This window comes from Tachyglossus aculeatus, chromosome 5 (genome assembly GCF_015852505.1).
Source record: "Tachyglossus aculeatus isolate mTacAcu1 chromosome 5, mTacAcu1.pri, whole genome shotgun sequence".
NCBI lineage: Eukaryota > Metazoa > Chordata > Mammalia > Monotremata > Tachyglossidae > Tachyglossus > Tachyglossus aculeatus.
In genome coordinates, this window is record NC_052070.1 from 51123786 (window position 1) to 51144624 (window position 20839).

General features: G+C 47.0%; 1 protein-coding gene across 1 annotated transcript in view; it reads left to right on the plus strand.

The window, feature by feature from the left end:
• Positions 1-20839, plus strand: part of TNFRSF8 (TNF receptor superfamily member 8) — a 58901-nt gene that overhangs the window by 26549 nt on the left and 11513 nt on the right. Inside the window, exons 6-10 of the mRNA XM_038747294.1 lie at positions 1235-1491; positions 2618-2722; positions 3613-3663; positions 6596-6621; positions 11121-11316. Coding sequence (XP_038603222.1) covers positions 1235-1491; positions 2618-2722; positions 3613-3663; positions 6596-6621; positions 11121-11316 — 635 coding nt within the window. The remainder of the gene's footprint in view (positions 1-1234; positions 1492-2617; positions 2723-3612; positions 3664-6595; positions 6622-11120; positions 11317-20839) is intronic.

The following is a 20839-nucleotide window of genomic DNA, read 5'->3' on the forward strand; positions in this document are numbered from 1 at the left end:
TCCACTGAGCCATGCTGCTTCTCTAATGAAGAAATGAAGCTGGGCATGGAAACTCGGATCCCTACATTCTTTTCCTGGCTGCAACCCTCGTTTTCCCATGAGGAAAATTCTCTCCGGACAGAAGGGACAAGCTAAGGGTGCTATCTCTCTTCTGGCCTAGGAGATGGGTGAGTCCAGATCCGGAGGGCCTAGGTAGAGGATCCAGTTCAGAGTGACGCCTGGAGGCTCATTCTGGTCGTGGGGAGACTGGATCAGTTTTGGGGTCCCCTGGGCTCAGGCCCACTGTCGGGGGAACCTGATTCAGCCTTCAGTATTGGGGGAGTGGTGGGATTGGAGTGCCACTCCGGGCTGTTTCTGGACTACCTGTACTTTGCTTAGTGGATAGAGCACGGGCCCGGGAGTCAGAAGGACCTGGGTTCTAATCCCAGCTCTGCCACGTGTCTGCTGTGAGACCTTAGGCAAGTCACTTCACTTCTCTGTCAGTTACCTCATCTGTAAAATGGGGGTAAGAGTGTGAGCCCCATGTGGGACAGGGACTGTGTCCAACCAGATTAACTTGTATCTACCCCAGAGCTTAGAACAGTGCTTGGCACATAGTAAGTGCTTAACAAGGACCATCATCATCATCCCTTCCCCTACTGCTTTTCCTGATGGCTATCCCTGCTCAGAACAGGTTGGAGGATGCATTGCTGATGAGTACAGCAACCTGTGTCCTGCCCACCACCTGCTAATCAGCTCCACCACGTCTGTACTCACCAAGGAGGTGGAGAGTGCCAGACAATCAAGGTCTCCCAAGCCACAGTGGCATTGCATTCCACCCAGATACAAGTGAGAAACAGTGTGGCCTAAAGGAAAGAGTGCAGGCCTGGGATCAGAGGCCCTGGGTTCTAATTCCGGCTCTGCCAATTTCTTGCTGTGTGACCCGGGGCAAGTCGCTTAACTTCTCTGTACCTCAGTTCTCCTGCTCTCCTTCCAACTTAGATTGTGAGCTCTGTGCAAGACAGGGACCATGTCCAACCTAATTAACTTGTGCCTACCCCAATGCTTAGAACAGTGTTTGATACACAGTAAGCGCTTAACGCATACCATAAAAAAACTGCTCTTCGCCCTTCAGTTTACTCAGCAATATTCTCTGCAAGGTTAATTTCCACTGGGGCTCCCTCTCCACGGACCTCAGTTTCCCCTTCAAGGAATTGAGAAGATGTTCATTCTCTATCCTGGTTTCCTTGCCCAGCTGCACCAAGTTAAGCAAGCTGATGAATAAGAGAGGAAATGCCTCGCAGGACCAAACCACCCTGGATGGCAGCCCGGCCCCACTCACCCTACCCAGCCCGTTGGGATCCACCGTTACCACACTGCAGCGGACCACCACCAGCCCCACTGCTCAACCAGAAGCACCAAGCTCCAGCCCCAGGGCTAGTGACCTCGCACTGGTTGCCATCAATAACATTACAGGGCAGACGACAGGAATCATCCCCCAGGACACGATCAGTAAGTAAGACACAACGCAGAAAGCCATGAGTAGGCATTCGTGGGAAGGCATCGTGTCCATCTGCATTTTCATTTACATATATGTATCAATATTGTGCCTTTTGTTTTTTCATTATTGCTCCCTCAAAGTTGTCCTTTCTCATCTTTTCTCCTGTTTCTTGGTGCCTTTTTCCCCTCCTCCACTTCCCCCCATTCTGTTGACCAGTATGCTAATTGTCCATGGACTCCACCCCCTGGGAAGTTCCAAGGAGTGTTTGGTCGTGAAGGGATTTCCCCTGGGGCCTTGTGTGTCTTGAGGGGTGGCACACTGCAAACCCTGTGGGCTGGTTCAGGCAGTTGGGGCAGGGTCACAGAACCGTTATGCACCAGGAAAGGGTACTCCCAATTACTCTACAGGTTAAGAACAAGATAAGAGGAAGGGAGGAAGGAAGGATGTAGGCTTGGGTAAGGTTGACCTTTGTTGTTGCTTCAGCAGGTTTCTTAAGCTGTCTCTTCAGAGAGGCTTTGACTACTTCTGACAGGCCTGGCCCAGAACAGTGCTCTTCCCCTGACTAACCCCACACCCACCTGCCACTCTTGATGGGGATGACAAGATTGCATTTGATAAGTCAGCCCACCTTCAGCCTCGCAGTACTTCCGGACAGATCTATATTTCAGTGTCTGTCTCCCTGTCTAGACTGCAAGCTGCCAGTGGGCAGAGAACGTGCCTACCAACTCCTCCATCCCAGCTCCACAGCACTTATGTACATATCTGTAATTTATTTATTTGCATTGATGTCTGTCTCCCCACCTCTAGACTGTAAACTCATAGTAGGCAAGGAATGGGTCTGTTTATTGTTGTATTGTATTCTCCCAAGCACTTAGTACAGTGCTCTGCATGCAGTAAGTGCTCAATAAATACGATTGAATGAATGAATGAACATTTTTCAGTCAACCAATCAATGGTATTTACTGAGTGCTTATCTGTACAGAGCATTCTACTCAGTGTTTGGGAGAATTCAATATAACAGAGTTGGTCGACACTAGCTCTTCTGTATTGTACTCTCCCAAGTGCTTCGTTCAGGGCTGTGCAGATAGTAAATGCTCAATAAATACTATTGATGGATTGATCCTGTTTGTGTTGCAGGCCACGGGACACTTTTTGTAGAGATCGCAGCAGTTGTGGCAGCTTCTGGCCTGGTCCTGCTGCTGATTTTCCAGCGCAAGTCTTGTCGAAAGCGGATCTTGAAGAGTGAGTTGGGGCCAATGCGGTGCTGCTATCAGGGAGGGCGAGGGAGGGTTTGGGGGCTGGTGCAGAGTCCTTATCTTCTACTCGTTCATTCAATCGTATTTACTGGGTGCTTACCGTGTTCAGAGCACTGTACTAAGTGCTTGGGAGAGTACAGTACAACAATAAACAGGCACATTCCCTGCCCACAATGAGCTAACAGTCTAGAGGGGAGAAAAGCGGTTGGAAATGGTTCCCATCCCACGTGGGGCTCACAGACTCAATCCCCATTTTACAGATGAAGTAACTGAGGCACAGGGAAGTGAAGTGAATTTCCCAAGATCACAAAGCAGACAAGTGGCAGAGCAAAACCTGGCTCTCTCCACTACACCATGCTACTTCACACTGTAAGCTTATTGTGGGCAGGGAACATGTCTCCCAACTTTGTTATATTGTACTCTCCCAAGTGCTTAGTACAGTGGAGCAGCGTGGAGCAGTGTGGCTTCATGAAAAGAGCTCAGACCTGAGAGTCAGAGGACCAGGTTCTATTCCTGGCTCCACCACGTGCCTGCTGTGTGACTTTGGGCAAGTCACTTCACTTCTCTACGTCTGTTACCTTATCTGTAAAATGAGGACTCAACACCTGTTCTCCCTCATATTTAGATTGCGAGCCCTGTGTGGGACAGGGACTGAGTCTGACCTGATCATCCTGTAGCTTTTCCAGCACTTAAAGCAGGGCATGTCACCTAGTAAGTGCTGAATAAATACAGCAATTATTATTACGGCGCTCTGCACACAGTAAGCGCTCACTCAATAAATATGAGTGATTGATTGATTGTCCTGATGAGACCCTACTGGAGATCAGGGAGCCTTTGGAGGATTTACTGCTCCATCTTGAGTCTCTTGTTTTTCAGAGCTTCACTTGTGCCCCGGTCAAGTGTATAGACCCAACCAGATGACCCTGGGTAAGTGATGGGGAAAAGCTTCTCTCCAGTGGCAGGAGGCAATAAACCCTCACTAGGCCCCATTCCTGCAAACATCCGGGGTCCTGATGATAAACTGTCCAGTGGGAATCTATATTCTTTCCGATTTCTCTTTGACAATTAACAGTTCTTCCCAATTGACTCTTGTTTGGTTAACAACTAATGGTTCAGCATGTGGACTAGCCAGGCCTTTTATTATGGTATTTAAGTGCTTACTGTGTGCCGAGCATTGTTCTAAGCACTGAGGTAAATAAACGGTTGTCAGCTTGGACACAGTCCCTGGCCTGCACCGGGCTCACAGTCTAGGTAGGAGGGAGTAGAATTTTAATCTCCATTTTACAGATGAGGAAACTGAGGCACGGAAAAGTTAAGTGAGGAAGCAGCATGGCCTAGTGGATAAAGCACGAGCCTGGGAGTCAGAAGGACCTGGGTTTTAACTGCGGCTCTGCCACGTCTATTATGTGACCTTGGGCAAGTCACTTTGTTTCTCTGTGCCTCAGTTTCCTCATCTGTAAAATGGGGATTAAGATCGTGAGCCCCATGTGAGACAGGGACTGTGCCCAACCTGATTATCTTGTATCTGCCCAGCGCTTAGAACAGTGTCTGGCACATTATTATTTAACAAATACCATTTTTTAAAAAAGTGACTTGCCCAAGGCCACACAGCAGAAATGTGGAGCCGGGATTAGAACCCAGGTCCTCCGACTCCCAGGCCCGTGCTCTTTCGACTTGGCCGAGCTGGCCTTTTGCTCTCTTCTTCCCCTAATTCACTCTCCTTCAATCAATCAATCAATCAATCAATCAATGGTATTTATTAAGCAGCGATCTCCAACACTCAGATTGGATAGGCAGTTGTCACCAGTGGATTTCGGAAAGGTTTATTTGCCAGCTTGTGGGTGAGGAAAGGAGCAGGCTTGGCATGCAGTGTCTCAAGCAGAGCCGGTGCCTTTTATTCTGCACATACACTCAAGGTTTACCCCTTGTCTCGCCACCTGTAGTGGTCTCTGCTCTTCCTGAGAAGCCGCTTGGCCTAGTAGATAGATCACAGGCCTGGGATTCAGAAAGACCTGGGTTCTAATCCCGGCTCCACCACTTGTCTGCTGTGTGACCTTGGACAAAGTCACTTCACTCCTCGGTGTCCTCACCTGTAAAATGGGGATTAAGACTGTGAGCCCTTTATGGGACAGGGATTGTGTCCACTGGATTATCTTGTATCTACCCCAGTGCTTAGAACAGTGCCTGGTACATAGTAAGTGCTTAACAAATACCACAATTATTATTATCCTGTATGTTGGGTCTGGATGTGCTCCAGGCTGGGTGGCCAGCTCCTGACTCCTCTACACAACAGTCTCTCACACCCTTTATCTCCACTCCCAGAGAAGAGTGCTTGGCCCTCCTTCAGGCCAGAGTCTTGCAGGAATCAGCTCTATGCCTCATTATCACCCTTAATCACTTATTCTCCCTAGCCCCAAAGCACTTATGTCCGTATCCCTTATATTCTACTGTTTCCCCATTGTAATTTATGTTAGTCTCTGTCTCTCTCTGAAGACTTCTGAAATCCTTGTGAAGAGCGATCATGTCTACAGACTCTGTTGTATTGTGACTTCCCAAGTGCTTAGTACAGTGTTCTGCACAGACTAAGCACTAAATAATAATAATTATGGTATTTAAGTGCTTACTGTGTGCCGAGCAATGTTCTAGGTGCTGGTAATTATAGTATTTGTTAATAATAATTATATTATTCGTTAAGCGTTCACTATGTGCCAAGCACTGTTCTAAGTCCTGGGGTAGATACAAGGTAATCAGGTTGTCCCACGTGGAGTTCACAGTCTTCCCCTCATTTTATAGATGAGGGAACTGAATACCTTTGATTGATTGATTGATGACTCACAACTCTCAACAAGGCCCACTCCAGCATTCCAGGCTGGTCTGGTGTCAACAAGAGCTTTTCTGGATGCGAGTGTCCAGTTCTGGGGTCTTCACAGAATCATTTCGGTCCATTGTCTCTTCTCGCAGGACCCTGGGCAGCCTGCATTCACACAGGCACTCATGCTCCTGTCCTCCATGGGGGTAGTTTATGCTCCTGCTGCCTGCTTCTTGGCCTTTCCTGTCCACCGGCGTCACTGCCAGTGAGACAGCCGCAAGCATGCGCCGAGCCCCGGCAGAGTGCCACATCCTGTTCTAGGCATCCATGTTAAAATAGATCAGGTCCCTGCCCTCAAGTGGCTTACAATAGAATCAAGACTAATATCCAGACGACTGACACAAATATGCTAAGATAAATGTAGTCATTACATGAGTGAGTTGAGTTGACCACCTACTGATGACTCAGTCACTGTCGCTTGATTCTTGCCTATTGGCTTTTTATTTTAAATGGTGCTCGTTAAACACTTACAATGTTCCAGGCACTGTACTGAGCGCTGGGTAGACACAAGCTAATCAAGTTGGATACAGGCCATGTCCTTTGTGGGACTTACAGTCTTAATCCCCATTTTACAGATGAGGTGACTGAGGCATAGAGAAGTTAAGTGACTTGCCCAGGTCACACAACAGACAAGTAGCAGAGCTGACATTAGAACCCAGGTCCTTTGACTCCCAGGCCTGTGCTCTTTCCATTAGTCCACGCTGCTTGGCTTCACCCGCCCCACTCCACCACCACCATCTCCTTTACCTATAAGAGGCACTCAAGAAATGTCAGTTGATGTAGTAATGGAGGGGTTGAAGAAGGTCGTTCCAATTTCCCAGTTCAGCTCTCCCATCTGAACTCCTTGGAGAAAGACTGCAGGCACCATGTGCGGAAACCACATATTTTTCAGGAGCTGGGTGGCAGCGTTCTAGCCCTTCCCATAGCACTCTGGGGAATGTTTCAGATTATGATATCAGAAGTGACATTGGTTTTCTTCTTTTTTTGCAGATCCTGATTTTGGGAAGAATTATTTAGTGAGTAAGAGTACCCACATCACCATTTCCAATAGAAATTCCCCCAATTCCCTGAATGCCATTTCCTGATCAAGTCCCTGTTTCCCCAAAATGAGATATAGGTTTCCTCTGAATCGCCTTGCTTACACTTTCAGTTCTAGCCCCTTTGTGTCCCGTGAAACCCAAGAACCTTGGGCAAACAAATGCTATTCCCCAAGAGTCTCACCTGAGAGGATCTGCCTCAGTAGATAAAGCCTCCAGGAGGAATAATTTGGGTACATAATGAAAATAGTCCCTCACTTCTGCTCCTTTGGAACTAAGAGGAGCTGGAGTGGGAATGGAGCTTAACCTTGGGAGATGACCGAGCAGCTTAATGAGTTATGGTAATGATTAAGGGCCTACTCTAGACCAAACACCATCCTAAGCATTAGGGGTAGATACAAGACAGTAAGTTCATCCACATTCCATGTCCTCCTCAGGGCCTGCACACTAAGAGGAAAGAGGAGCAAGTAATGTCATTTTACAAGAGAGAAAACCAAGGCCTAGAGAGATTCAGTGACTCATCTAAGGTCACAGAGCAAGCCAGTAGCAGAGCTGGGATTAGAATCCAGGTCCTCTGATCCAGGTCCTCTGACTCTCAGTCCCATATTCTTTCCACTAGGCCGTGTTTTCTCAGTGGCTTTCTAATCCATGCTGAAGTGGTGAGACTTTTCTAGGAGCCCCAAGAGGGAAACAAACCCAAGTTGTGTTAACCTTGGTATTTCTGGATTTTAATTTGGCCACAGGAGGGTGGCTCTGGCTGCTGCTCATGCTTGGTGATTTCCTAGGAAGTGGGAGGTGCCAAGGCATTTGATTTTCCCATCGTCCTCCCATGGGAACTACTCCACTGGATGCCAAGACTTGCCTCCCCTGGGTGCTGACGCATGCTTACCAGTTGCATTGGTCTCTGCTAGAGGTTTCCCCTGCCTTGAATATATTATTTGGTCCTATAAATGCTGCCTGGCCTCCTGCCCCAATCAAGCAGGGAGGTTGGGTATGACAGAATGTCACTTGGGTGGTGAGGGGGTTGGGTGTCAACCCAGAATGACTGGAAGCCACAAGTTGAGTTGCTCAGCTGCCCATCCTGGACCTGGTGATCTCTTCCTACCCCAAAGAGTGGAGTGGTCAGAGATTACAGCTGCCCCTTTGGCCTTCTGGGGCCTGGAAGAGTGTTTTTATAATTAATGATGATGATATAATGATAATCATCATCATCATCAATCGTATTTATTGAGCGCTTACTATGTGCAGAGCACTGTCCTAAGCGCTTGGGAACAAGAATGGTATTTAAGTGCTTACTATATGTCAAGCCCTCTTCTAACCACTGGGGTAGATAGAGGCTAAGGAGGTTGGACATAGTCCTTGTCCAACATGGGGCTCCCATTCTTAAAACCCATTTTACAGATGAGGAAACTGAGGCCCAGAGACATTTAACGACTTGCTCAAGGTTACACAGAGGATAAGTGGCAGAGGTGGGATTAGAACCCAGGTCCTTCTGACTCCCAGTCCCATGCTTTGTCCACTAGGCCACGCTGCTTGGGTTGGCAGGTCACCATGGAGGGGGCTATTTATATGGGTCTCCCACCTGTCCCCTAGTTCTTCTTCCAGCTTCCATAAGTAGGAGAGGAGGGAGGAAGAGGATGTGGGGTGGAGAAAGGCACTGACACACATTATAGTCATCTTGCAGCAGCAGCAGAAGTTGGGACATGGTGTGATTATGCTTCCTAGGTTGTGTACCTGAAGCCGGGGCCACCCTGACCAAGATAACACTGGTAGCCCCACATCCTATCTCCTCTGGTCTCAAGCCAATAAGAGGCTCAGCAAGATCTGATGTTCCGTTCAATGACCACAAACCCACACCTGTTTTCAATCAATCAATCATATTTATTGAGTGCTTACTGTGTGCAGAGCACTGTACTAAGCGCTTGGGAAGTACAAGTTGGCAACATATAGAGACAGTCCCTACCCAACAGTGGGCTCACAGTCTAGAAGGGGGAGACAGAGAACAAAACCAAACATACTAACAAAATAAAATAAATAGAATAGATATGTACAAGTAAGATAAATAAATAAATAGAGTAATAAATATGTACAAACATATATACATATATACAGGTGCTGTGGGGAAGGGAAGGAGGTAAGATGGGGGGATGGAGAGGGGGACGAGGGGGAGAGGAAGGAAGGGGCTCAGTCTGGGAAGGCCTCCTGGAGGAGGTGAGCTCTCAGTAGGGCCTTGAAGGGAGGAAGAGAGCTAGCTTGGCGGATGGGCAGAGGGAGGGCAGCAAAGACCTCAACGTTTGGTTCGGTAGATCAATCAGGGGTATTTATAGATGTGATGTGGCAGATGGAAGTGCCTCTCTCAGCACCTGTGCACAAACTGGGTTTACCCGGAGGTATTTTGTTCAACTGCCACACATCACACCTGGTGCCCAGTCAAGATCCTAACGATTGTTACAGCGGATGTGAGGGTCTCCCTCAGCAACAGTGAACCAACCAACCTTTAGAACGCCCAGCGAGGTCTGCCGCAGAGGGGATGCCTGAGGATCTGCCTCAAAATTGTGAGCTTGTGGGCAAGGGATGTGTCTACCAACTCTTTTGCATTATTCTCTCCCAAGAACTTAGTACAATGCTCTGCACACAGTAAACACTCAGTAAATACCACTGATAATAATCTGCAGTTTGATGGCCACAGGCCACACCTGATTTTCCAAAGAAGACCCTGACGATTGGTACAATGGATACGAATGGGCCGCTCGACAGTGGTTTAAAATTGGAAGAGTCCACAGCGGGATCTGCAGTTGAGAGGACTCCCAGAGATGTGCCGTTCCCTGGTGCCCTATCTTAATCTTCCTCCAAGGTGTGCTGTTGGCTTCAAGGGGGCTGGGAGAGAGAGTATGAAAAGGTCGGCACAGACCAACACCCCGCTTTCTGAAAAACAACTCAAGCTCAAGTCCTACTGATGCTGGGATACCTCATACCCATTCTCAAAACAAGTCCTACTTGAGGGGCTGGTTTGGGATGTTGGTCACCAAAGTGGAAACAGCTTGACAGTTCCCTGGATGTCTGAGCATCCAAGTTTAGGAAAGCGTGCTCATGCCCTGCTCCCACCACATGGGGAAACGGTCATGAAGAAGCATTCTCCACAAACACTCTGCTTCACCCAAACTCAGATCACCTGTGGGACTGATGATCTGGACAGCTGTTGTGTGAAAACACTCCCCGTCACACCCATAGGTGAATTTCACCATCAGTGTCATTGTCTTCAAGCACAAAGGACAACCATGTACAACTGGAGTTTACTCACTCCACCTCACAGATAGATCTTAACATCACAGATGGATCTCAACCACCAGGCTTGCCCGGGGCTTTCCCAGACAGTAGAAGGCCTGAGGGTCTCAAATAAGTAAAGCACCAGACGTTGGGGTGAATTTCAATCAATCAGTCCATTAGTGGTATTGATTAAGAGTTTATGGTTGCAGAGCACTGTACTAAGCAGTTGGGAAAGTGCAATGTAATAGAGTTGGTAGATGTGATCCCTGACCACAGGAGTTTACTATCTACTGAATTTTCCACAGATTTTAGAATTTTTACTTGCCCCAACTCTGGGATTCTTTTAAACCTGACCCTATTTCTTCTGGGGTAGAAGCCTGGGAACCTGGTCTGTCTTTCAGGGTGGTAATCCTGAATATGGCATTTAAGGGTCACCCGCAGTACAGAGAAACTGTTCCAACTCCAAACAATGAAGACAAATTTGGGGGGGGGGTGAGGGGGGCGGTAATTGAATTTAAGTGCTTACTATGTGTCAACCCTTTTCTAAGCATTTCTAGACTGTGATTCTGTTGTTGGGCAGGGATTGTCTCTGTTGCTGAATTGTACTTTCCAAGTTTTTAGTACAGTGCTCTGCACACAGTAAATGCTCAATAAATACGATTGAATGAATGAATGAACATTGTTCTAAGTTCTAGGCTAAATACAAGTTAAGCAGGTTAGATGTAGCCCCTCTCTCACAAGGGGCTCCCAGGAAGGAGAACTGTAAAATGCCCATTTTACTGTTGAGGAAATGATGCACAGAGAAGTTAAGTGACTCGTTCAAGGTCACTCAGCAGGCAAATGGCAGAGCTCAGTTATTCTGACCCTTAGAGCAATAATCAATTGCAGATCCTTGCAGTAGGTGCTGAAGGAAGTTTTAGAGTGAGTTCCTCCTGCCAAGGAGCTTACTCTCCAAGGGACTTTAATAGTCACCCCAAGAGGCAGATAAAGTGGGGTGGGGGGAAAGGGTGAAGTAATGGATTAACAGTATTGCTTTTGCCCTGCAGGAAGCAAGAGTGGTTAGGTCAAAGTTCCCTTTTCCTAGAGCAAGCATGTGTCTTGTGTGGGAGGGTGGGTACCCTGGGGTGAGGGGGACCCATCTCTCTTGCCTCTAGGCCAGTTGTGTCTCTCCAATGTCACCCTGCCCACTCTGTCCTTTTTTGTGTTGACAGCTGAACAGCAGTTCACTAGCAGCCAAAGGAGAATCAGAAGAGAGCGAGGTCCTGAGCAGACTCCCGGCCCTGGAGACCAACAACAATGAAACCCCTGGTTTAGGCAAGAGGCTCAGCCTGAGCTTGGCCGAGGTCCATGGCTCTGGGGAGGAGACAACAGAGCCCCTGGTGAGGGGACACACCAATAATCGGATCGGTGAGACATGGGATTGGAAGCCAGGGGCTTCTATGGGGGGAGGAGGCAGTGGTGGTGGGCCAGGGGTGGGAGGTGTAGATTCTGAGAGGGTTTTGCAAATGTGGGAGGGTCAGACACTAGCCCTTATTGCCACTGACTTTTCTCTCCCTTGTCCAACTGAATCAGTCAGTCGATGGTATTTATTGCTCACTGTGTACAGAGCACTGTACTAAATATTAGTGAGAGTACAGTGCAATAGAGTTGGTAGACCCAATCCTTGTCCCAGCTCTGCCAATTGCCAGCTGTGTGACTTTGGGCAAGTCACTTCACTTCTCTGGACCTCAGTTCCCTCATCTGTAAAATGGGGATGAAGACTGTGAGCCCCCTGTGGGACAACCTGATCACCTTGTAACCTCCCCAGCACTTAGAACAGTGCTTTGCACACAGTAAACGCTTAATAAATGCTATCATTATTATTGTCCACAAAGCTCTGCCTCTTGTCTTCTGGGTGACCTTGGGCAAGTCACTTAACTTCTCTGTGCCTCAGTGTCCTCAACTGTAAAATGGGGATTCCGTATCTGTTCTCCTTTCTACTTAGACTGTGAGCCTCATGTGGGACAACCTAATTAACTCGGATCTATCCCAGTGCATAAAACATAGAAGGCACTTAACAAATACCAAAAAGAAGAGCTGACTGTCTAGGAGGGCAGAAAGGCATTCAAATAAATTACAGATGGGGGAAATAGCAGAGTGTAAAGATATGTAAATAAATGTCCTGGGGCTGAACACGGGGTTAATATTAAGTGCTTAAGGAGTAAAAGTCCAACAGGCAACAGAGAAGGGAGGATGGATGAGGGAAATGAGGACTTAGAGAAGCCCACTTGGAGATGAGATTTTAAGAGGCCTTTTAAAGTAGGGAGAGTGGTGGTCTGACAGCTATAAAGAGGGAAGGAGTTTCAGGACAAGGAAGGACGTGGCCAAAGGATTGTCTGTGAGATAGACAAGACTGAGGTACAGTGAGTAGGGTGGCATTAGAGGAATGAAATGTGTGGGCTGGGCTGTAGTAGGAGATTGGCGATGTGAAGTAGGAGGGGGAGAGCTGGGATTGAGTGCCTTTAAGCCAGTGGTAAGGAGTGCTTTACACATAGAAAGCGCTTAAAAAATGCCATCATTATTATTATTATTATTATTAATTTTTGTTTGATGCAAAAGTGGATGGGCAACCACTGGAGGAGTGGGGAGTCATGGATTGAATAGTTTATTAGAAAAATAATCCGGGCAGCAGAGTGAAGTAAGGACTGGAATAGGGGGAGGCCGGAGAAAAGGAAGTCAGTGAGGAAGCTGACACAGCAGTCAGGTAAAAATATGATAAGTTCTTGTTCCATGTGGTAGCAGTTTGGATGGAGAGGAAAGCATGGATTTTGGAAATGATGTGAAGGTAGAACCAACAGGATCTGGGTCAGATTAACTATGTGGGTTGAATGAGAGATGAATTTAGGATAGCACCAAGGTTACATGATAGTGAGACAGGGAGGGTGGTGGCGTTTTCTACAGTGATGGGAAAGTCAAGCGGAAGACAGGGTTTGGGTGGGAAGATGAGGAGTTCTGTTTTGACACAACTGACATACAAATACCATTAAAAAAATCCAAAAAAACCTGACACCAACACCACTCAGCTGGTAGCTGTGGCAGTTTACCGGAAGAAGAAGCACATATGTTGAGGTGGAAGTTGACACCTATGTCAGTTCCCTGTTATTTCAGGCCTTCTCCCCTCTCCACTTCTGGTTTAGGCTGCTGTCAAGGAAAAAGCGGGAGTTGGGGAAGTGTAGTTGTTATGCTTTAATTTTGCCAAAGCACTTTGTGTCAATAATCTCATTTTTAGTAATACTTTCATTTTCCAAAGGACTTTTGTATCAATAATCTCATTTTTATCAGCCATCTGTGAGGTAGGAAAGGCAAGGGGAATCAGCATGGCCCAGTTGAAAGAGCATAGGCCTGGGAGTCAGAGGACCTGGATTCTAATCCCAGCTCTGCTACTTGGCTGCTGTGTGACCGAGGGCAAGACACTTAACTTGTCTGTGCTTGTTTCCTTATCCACTAAGTGGGGATTCAATACCTATTTTCCCTGCTACTTACACAGGGAGCCCCTTGTAGGACAAGGGACTGTGTCCAACCTGATTAATGTGTGTAATAATAATAATAATAATAATAATAATGGCATTTATTAAGCGCTTACTATGTGCGAAGCACTGTTCTAAGCGCTGGGGAGGTTACAAGGTGATCAGGTTGTCCCACGGGGGACTCACAGTCTTAATCCCCATTTTACAGATGAGGTAAGTGAGGCACAGAGAAGTTAAGTGACTTGCCCAAAGTCATACAGCTGACAATTAGCAGAGCTGGGATTTAAACCCATGACCTCTGTGCTCTTTCCACTGAGCCATGGTGTGTATAATAATAATAATAATAATAATAACATTTATTAAGCGCTTACTATGTGCAAAGCACTGTTCTAAGCGCTGGGGGGAATACAAGGTAATCAGGTTGTCCCACGTGGGACTCACAGTCTTCATCCCCATTTTACAGATGAGGGAACTGAGGCTTAGAGAAGTGAAGTGACTTGCCCAAAGTCACACAGCTGACAAGTGGTGGAGGTGGGATTTGAACCCATGACCTCTGACTCCAAAGTCCGTGTATCTACCCTAATGCTTAGAACAGCACTTGACATATAGTAAACTCTTAACAAATACCAAAAAAAGTATATTACCCCATTTTACAAGTGAGGAAGCAGGCTCAGAGAGGTTAAGTGATCTTCCCACAGTCACACAGCATACCAGTGGCAGAGCTGGAATTCTTCATTCATTCATTGAATCAATCGTATTTATTGAGCAGTTACTGTATGCAGAGCACAGTACTAAACGCTTGGGAGAGTACAATACAACAATACACAGACACATTCCCTGCCCACAATGTGCTTATAGTCTAGAGGGAATTAGAACCCAAGTCTTCTGATTTGTAGCCCCCTACTTCACCAGACCTTGCAGCTTCCCTTAGACAGCAGATATTCATTCATTCATTCAATTGTATATATTAAGCGCTTACTGTGTGCAAAGCACTGTATTAAGCACTTGGGAAAGAGCAGTACAACAATAAACAGTGACAATTCCTGCCCAAAATAAGCTCATAGTCTAGAGGCGGGGAGACAGACATCAATTGGAGAAGCAGCGTAACTCAGTGGAAAGAGCATGGGCTTGGGAGTCAGAGGTCATGGGTTCTAATCCCGGCTCCACCACTTATTGGCTGTGTAACTTTGGGCAAGTCACTTCACTTCTCTATGCCTCAGTTACCTCATCTATAAAATGGGGATTAAGACTGTGAGCCCCAAGTGGGATAATCTGATCACCTTGTATCCCCCCAGCGCTTAACATAGTAAGCGCTTAACAAATACCATAATCATTATTATTATTATTAATACAAATAAAATTACAGATATATACATAAGCGCAGTGGGGCTGGGAATGGGGGGAAGAACAAAGGGAGCAAGTCAGGGTGAGGCAGAAGGGAGTGGGAGATGAGGAAAAGTTGGGCTTAGTCTGGAAAGGCGTCTTGGAGGAGATGTACCTTCAGTAGGGCTTTGAAAGCAGGGAGAGTAATTGTCTGTCGGATTTGAGGAGGGAGAGCATTCCAGACCAGAGGCAGGGTGTGGGCCAAGGGTCAGTGGCGAGACAGGCAAGATTGAGGCACCCTGAGAAGGTTAGCACCAAAGGAGTGAAGTATGTAGGCTGGGTTGTAGAAGGAGAGAAGCGAGATGAGGTAGGAGCAGGCAAGGTGATGGAATGTTTTAAAGCCAATGATGAGGAGTTTTTGTTTGATACGGAGGTGGTTGGGCAGCCACTGGTGATTTTTGAGGGGTGGGGGTGTGACGTCCTGTAGACGGACATTCCTTGAGAGAATGGGTGGGTTCCTCACAGACAAAGAGAGGAGAAAGTCCCCTGGGGATGGTCCCCAGGAGCATAGCTGTTCTGAAGCCCATAAGTTTCTTAACTAAAGTTAGTGTTTTGCACACAATAAATGCTCAATAAATATGATTGAATGAATAAAGTTGCCACTGATTACTGGGGAGTTCCTGGAAGCTGGGACCTCCTAGAGTCCCATCTCCAAATCCTAAAGAGTCCGGGTCATTCAGAAAAACATGGGCTGATCCTGCTTCTTTGAGGGGAAGCTGTGCTAGTTAGTCTGCTGTTATTTGCTCCATTGACAAGAGGTTTCCCAGGCTCCTGGCTCCATGTCTGAACTGCATTTCTTTGATCTCCCCGAGTCCCTCCCTAGCCCCATCTCACCGTATTTTTTTAAAGCCTCCACCCTTCAGATTGAAGTAGTGTGGCCTAGTGGAAAGAATCTAGGCCTGGGGCCCTGCCTTTGAAAACTGTCGTCCTTCTCTTGGAAACATTATCCAACCTCGACTTCACTGATACTGTCCTCTCCTGGTTCTCCTCCTCTCTCTCTGGCCATTGAGTCTCTGTCTTTCTTGTGGGCTCCTCCTTGCCTCCCATGCCCTAACTGTGGGTGTCCCTCAAGGTTCAGTTCGGGTCCCTTTTTACTCCCTAGCTATGCCCACTTCCTTGGAGAACTCTTTCACTCTCATGGCTTCAATTACCACTTCTAAGTGGATGATTTCCAAATCTACATTTCTAGCCCTGGCCTATCTCCCTCTCTGCAGTCTCGTATTTCCTTCTGTCTTCAAGACATCTCTACTTGGACGTCCTCCCATCATCTCAAACTTAAAATGTCCAAAACAGACCTCCTTACCCTTCTACCCAAACCCTGTCCTCCCCATGACTTTCCCTCACTGTAGACAGCACCACCATCCTCCATGTCTTGCAAGTCCATAACATTACTATTATCCTTGACTCCTTTCTCTCATTCAATCCACATATTCAATCTATCACTAAATCCTGTTGGTTCGATCTTCACAGCATCACTAAAATCTGCCCTTCCCTCTCTATCCAAACTGCTACCACGTTAATCCAAGCATTTATCTTATCCCACCTTGATTACCGTAACAGCCTCCTTGCTGACTTACCTGCCTCCCATATGTCTCCACTCCAGTCCATACTTCACACTGTTGCCTTGTTCATTTTTCTACAAAAATGTTCAGGCCATGTCTCCCCGCTCCTCAAGAACCTCCAGTGGTTGCCCATCCACCTCTGCATTAAACAGAAACTCCTCATCATTGGCCTTAAAGCACTCAATCACAACTTGCCCCCTCCTACCTCACCTTCCTACTCTCCTACTCCAGTCCACACACACACTTTGCTTCTCTAATGCCAACCTACTCACTGTACCTTCATCTAATCTATCTTGCAGCTGACCTGTCCCCCCAAGTCGTGCCTCTCACTACTGGCTTCAAAGCTGTCCATCACCTCATCCCCTCCTACCTCACCTCCCTTCTCTCCTTCTACAGCCCAGCCCACACACTCGCTCCTCTGCCGCTAACCTCCTCACTGTACCTCATTCTTGCCTGTTCCGTCGTCGACCTCTAGCCTACGTCCTAACTCTGGCCTGGAATGCCCTCCCTCCACACATCTGCCAAACCAGCTCTCTTCCTCCCTTCAAAGCCCTACTGAGAGCTCACCTCCTCCAGGAGTCCTTCCCAGACTGAGCCCCCCCTTATCCTCTCCTCCTCCTCCCCTCCCCATCACCTCCACTCCCTCCCTCCGCCTTACCCCCTTCCCCTCCCCACAGCACCCGTGTATATTTGTACATATTTATTACTCTATTTTACTAATGATGTGTATATGTCTATAATTCTATTTATTTTGATGGTATTGACACCTGTCTACTTGTTCTGTTTTTCTGTCTGTCTCCCCCTTCTAGACTGTGAGCCCATTGTTGGGTAGGGACTGTCTCTATATGTTGCTGAATTGTACTTTCCAAGTGCTTAGTAGAGTGCTCTGCACACAGTAAGTGCCCAGTAAATGTGATTGATTGATTGAATGAATGAAACACCCTCCCCCTTCATATCAGAAAGACAATTATCTCCCCACCTTCAAAGCCTTATTGAAGGCACATCTCTTTCAAGTGGTCTTCCCTGACTTTCTCTCACTCCTTTCTGTGCCACCCTGACTTACTCTCTTTACTCACCCCCATCAGCTCCACTTATGTGCACATATGTACACATCCATCATTTATTTATTTATATTAATATCTGTCTCCACCTCTAGACTGTAAACTCACTGGGGGCAGGGAATGTATCCAATGTATTACTGTGTTGTACTCTCCCAAGTGCTTAATGCTGTGCTCTGCACACAGTAAGTTCCCAATAAATATGATCGATTTATTGATTGAGTCTTAGGACCTGGTTCTAATCCTGGCTGTGCCACGTGCCCGCTGTGTGACCTCGGACAAGTCATGTAACTTGTTCTCTTTCATTTGTTCATTCAGTCATTTATTGAGAGCTCAGGACTAAGCACTTGGGAGAGTACAATATAACAATGCACAGACACATTCTCTGCCCACAGAGAGCTTACAGTCTAGAGGGGAAGACAGACATTAATATAAATAAATAAATTACAGATATGTACATAAGTATTGTGGGGCTGGGAGGAAGAGATGAATAAAGGGAGCATGCCAGGGTGGCACAGAAGGGAGAGGGAGAGAGGGAAAGAGGGCTTAGTCAGGGAAGGCCTCTTGGAGAAGTTGTGTCCTCAATAAGGCTTTGAAGGGGAGAGAGCAATTGTCCTTCAGATTTGAGGAGAGAGAGGGTGTTCCAGAACAAAGGCAGGATGTGGGTGAGAGGTCGGCGGTGAGATAGATGAGATCAAGGTACAGTGAGAAGGTTAACGCTAGAGGAGAGAAGTGTGTGGACTGGGTTGTAGTAGGAGAGTAGTGAGGTGAGGTAGGAGGGGACAAGGTGATTGAGTGCTTTAAAGCCAATGGTGAGGAGTTTTTGTTTGATGTGGAGGTGGATGGGTAACCAGTGGAGTCTCTTGAGCACTGGGGAAACGTGGTCTGAACATTTTTGTAGAAAAATGATCTGGGCAGCAGAATGAAGTATGGACTGGAATGGGGAGAGGCAGGGAGGTCAGCAAGGAGGCTGATATAGTAATCAAGGAGGGGTAGGATAAGTGATTGGATTAATGTGGTAGCAGTTTGGATGGAGAGGAAAGGACAGATTTTAGCGATGTTACCTGCATATCCCCATCTGTTAAATGGGGATTTAATACCCATTCTCCCTCTTACGTAGACTGTGAGCCACAGGTGGGACAGGGACTGTGTCCAACCTGCTTATTGTATATCTCCCCCAGCGCTTAGCACAGTGCTTGGTGCACAATAAGTGCTTAGCAAATACCACAATGATCAACAAATGCCACAATCATTATTAATTGTTATTGAACCCACCTTAGGCATCTACCTCTCCTGGCACAGTCAGCAGTCCATCTGTGCCACACCCTGGCCTGCTCTGCTTTGGGATCTCAGGGTAGGGGATTATGAGCTGTTAGTTACTTTGGTGCTTTTTCAGGAGGAGAATTTTTGTTTTCCTCCCACCCCTGTGGGGGTTCCTTGTTCCAGCTCTGCTGTTAGCATTATCATGACATACTGGCCATGCAAACCACCATCACCACCCTGAGGTTGGGAGCTGGAAGTAGCTTCTCTGAATTCAGTCCGTGGATTGTCAGAAAATCTCCCCTTACCACCTTTGTGAGAAGTTCCGTGCCCCTCTCTCATTTTCTCTCTCTCTCTCTGCTTATCTCTCTTATTCAACTCTCCCTCTCTCCCACTCCTTTCTCTCTCTCCACCTTTTCCCCAGCCCTCTTTCTTTCTCTCCCTCTCACCTCCTGTCTCTCTCCCTCCTTCCTTCTTGTTTTCACTCTCCCTTTCCCTCCTCCTGTTCTCTCTCTCTCTCTCTCTCTCCTGTTGTCTCTCTCTCTCTCATTCTGACTCTCTCCTGTTGCTTCAGGGCCATGGTCCAGAGGGCAGGGCAAGTCTTAGGGAATCCTTCTTAAACTTCTCCCCTCTGTATCAAGACCAGAGCAGGCCTGCTTCCCTTGTTGTGGTTTCTAGGGCTGTGACCTGCTCTGTTCTTTCACTTCCAGAGGTGGAAGAGGGGGGCTTCCAGAGGCACAGATGTCCAGAGCATTGCTTCAAAGATCCCCTCTAGGCTTGCCTTAAGATGGGAGTGATGGACTGAGGTCAAGAAAGGTCAAATAATTATTCAGAATGAGACTTATTCCTTTGAACCTTTCTTCCCCCACCCCATCTGCCAGCCTCGCCTCTCTTCCATTTCTCTCTCTAACCTCCCTCTCTGCTTCCCTTCCTCTTTTGCCATCCTCCTCAATCCTCTTTCTCTGCCTCCAGTCTGTTCCCCTTTTCCTGGTCCGATGTAAGGTTCAAGATATAAAAGCCATCTTTGCCCCCTAAATTAAAAGGGGCCTGACAATCCCTCCTAGGGATTGTAATAATAATAATAATAATAATAATAATAATAATAATAATAATGGCATTTGTGAAGCGCTTACTATGTGCCAAGCACTGTTCTAAGCACTGGTGGGATACAAGGTAATCAGGTTGTACCATACGGGGCTCCCAATCTTAATCCCCATTTTCCAGATGAGGGAACTGAGGCACAGAGAAGTTAAGTGACTTGCACAAAGTCACACAGCTGACAAGTGGCAGAGCTGGGATAAGAACCCATGACCTCCGACTCCCAAGCTGAGGTGAATCAGCTGGTTCTATGGCTTTATTTCAGGATTCCAAATTGGCACAAGAAGATCTAAAATCTTGTAGTTTCAGAAGTGCAAGAAAACATTCCAGGCACTGATCTGCAGGAGTGGAGCTTCCCTTATAAAACTGGTGCAATCAACAGCAAATTAAAAGCCAAACAAACCAACATTCACCATTCTCTTGGGCATTTTTCAGCCAATGAGAAGACCTGGGAAAGCCTGAACCTTAAATCCCAGAAGTTCTCTCTCTCACTGGCTAATACTGCCTCCAACCAATATAACACGCTGACAAACTCCAGAATGCCCCCCCAGTGAAAGGCTCTCAACCCTTTTACTATCTCTTGAGGAGAGCCAATGGAGGGGAGGGTTGGGGGTAGCACCTTGATCATTTTCACCATCCCCTGGATCTATTTCTCATGTACAACCTCCTTAGTCAGAGCTTGTGTGGGCACTCTGCTTGGCCTTCCGTCCAGATTGGGCTACACATTTCTTAAATGATAGATCTAATGTGGAAGGGCAGCCAGAAAGGTTATCAAAATGATGGGGGCATCAGGAAGGGCATAGAGAATAAAAAATGGACCAGTTTTGCCAGTTTTACTGCTAGAAATCATGGTGTGGGCATTACCATGGAACCAGTTGACCAGAATGACCAGTTCTGGTCATTGCAACTTCAGAAAGGCATAATAATAACAATTATAATAATGATAATATATTACTAATGTATGTATGTACAAAAAGCAGCATGGCCTAGTGGATAAGCAAGGGCCTGGGGGTCAGAAAGACCTGGGTTCTAATCCCTGCTCTGCTATTTGTCTGCTGTGTGT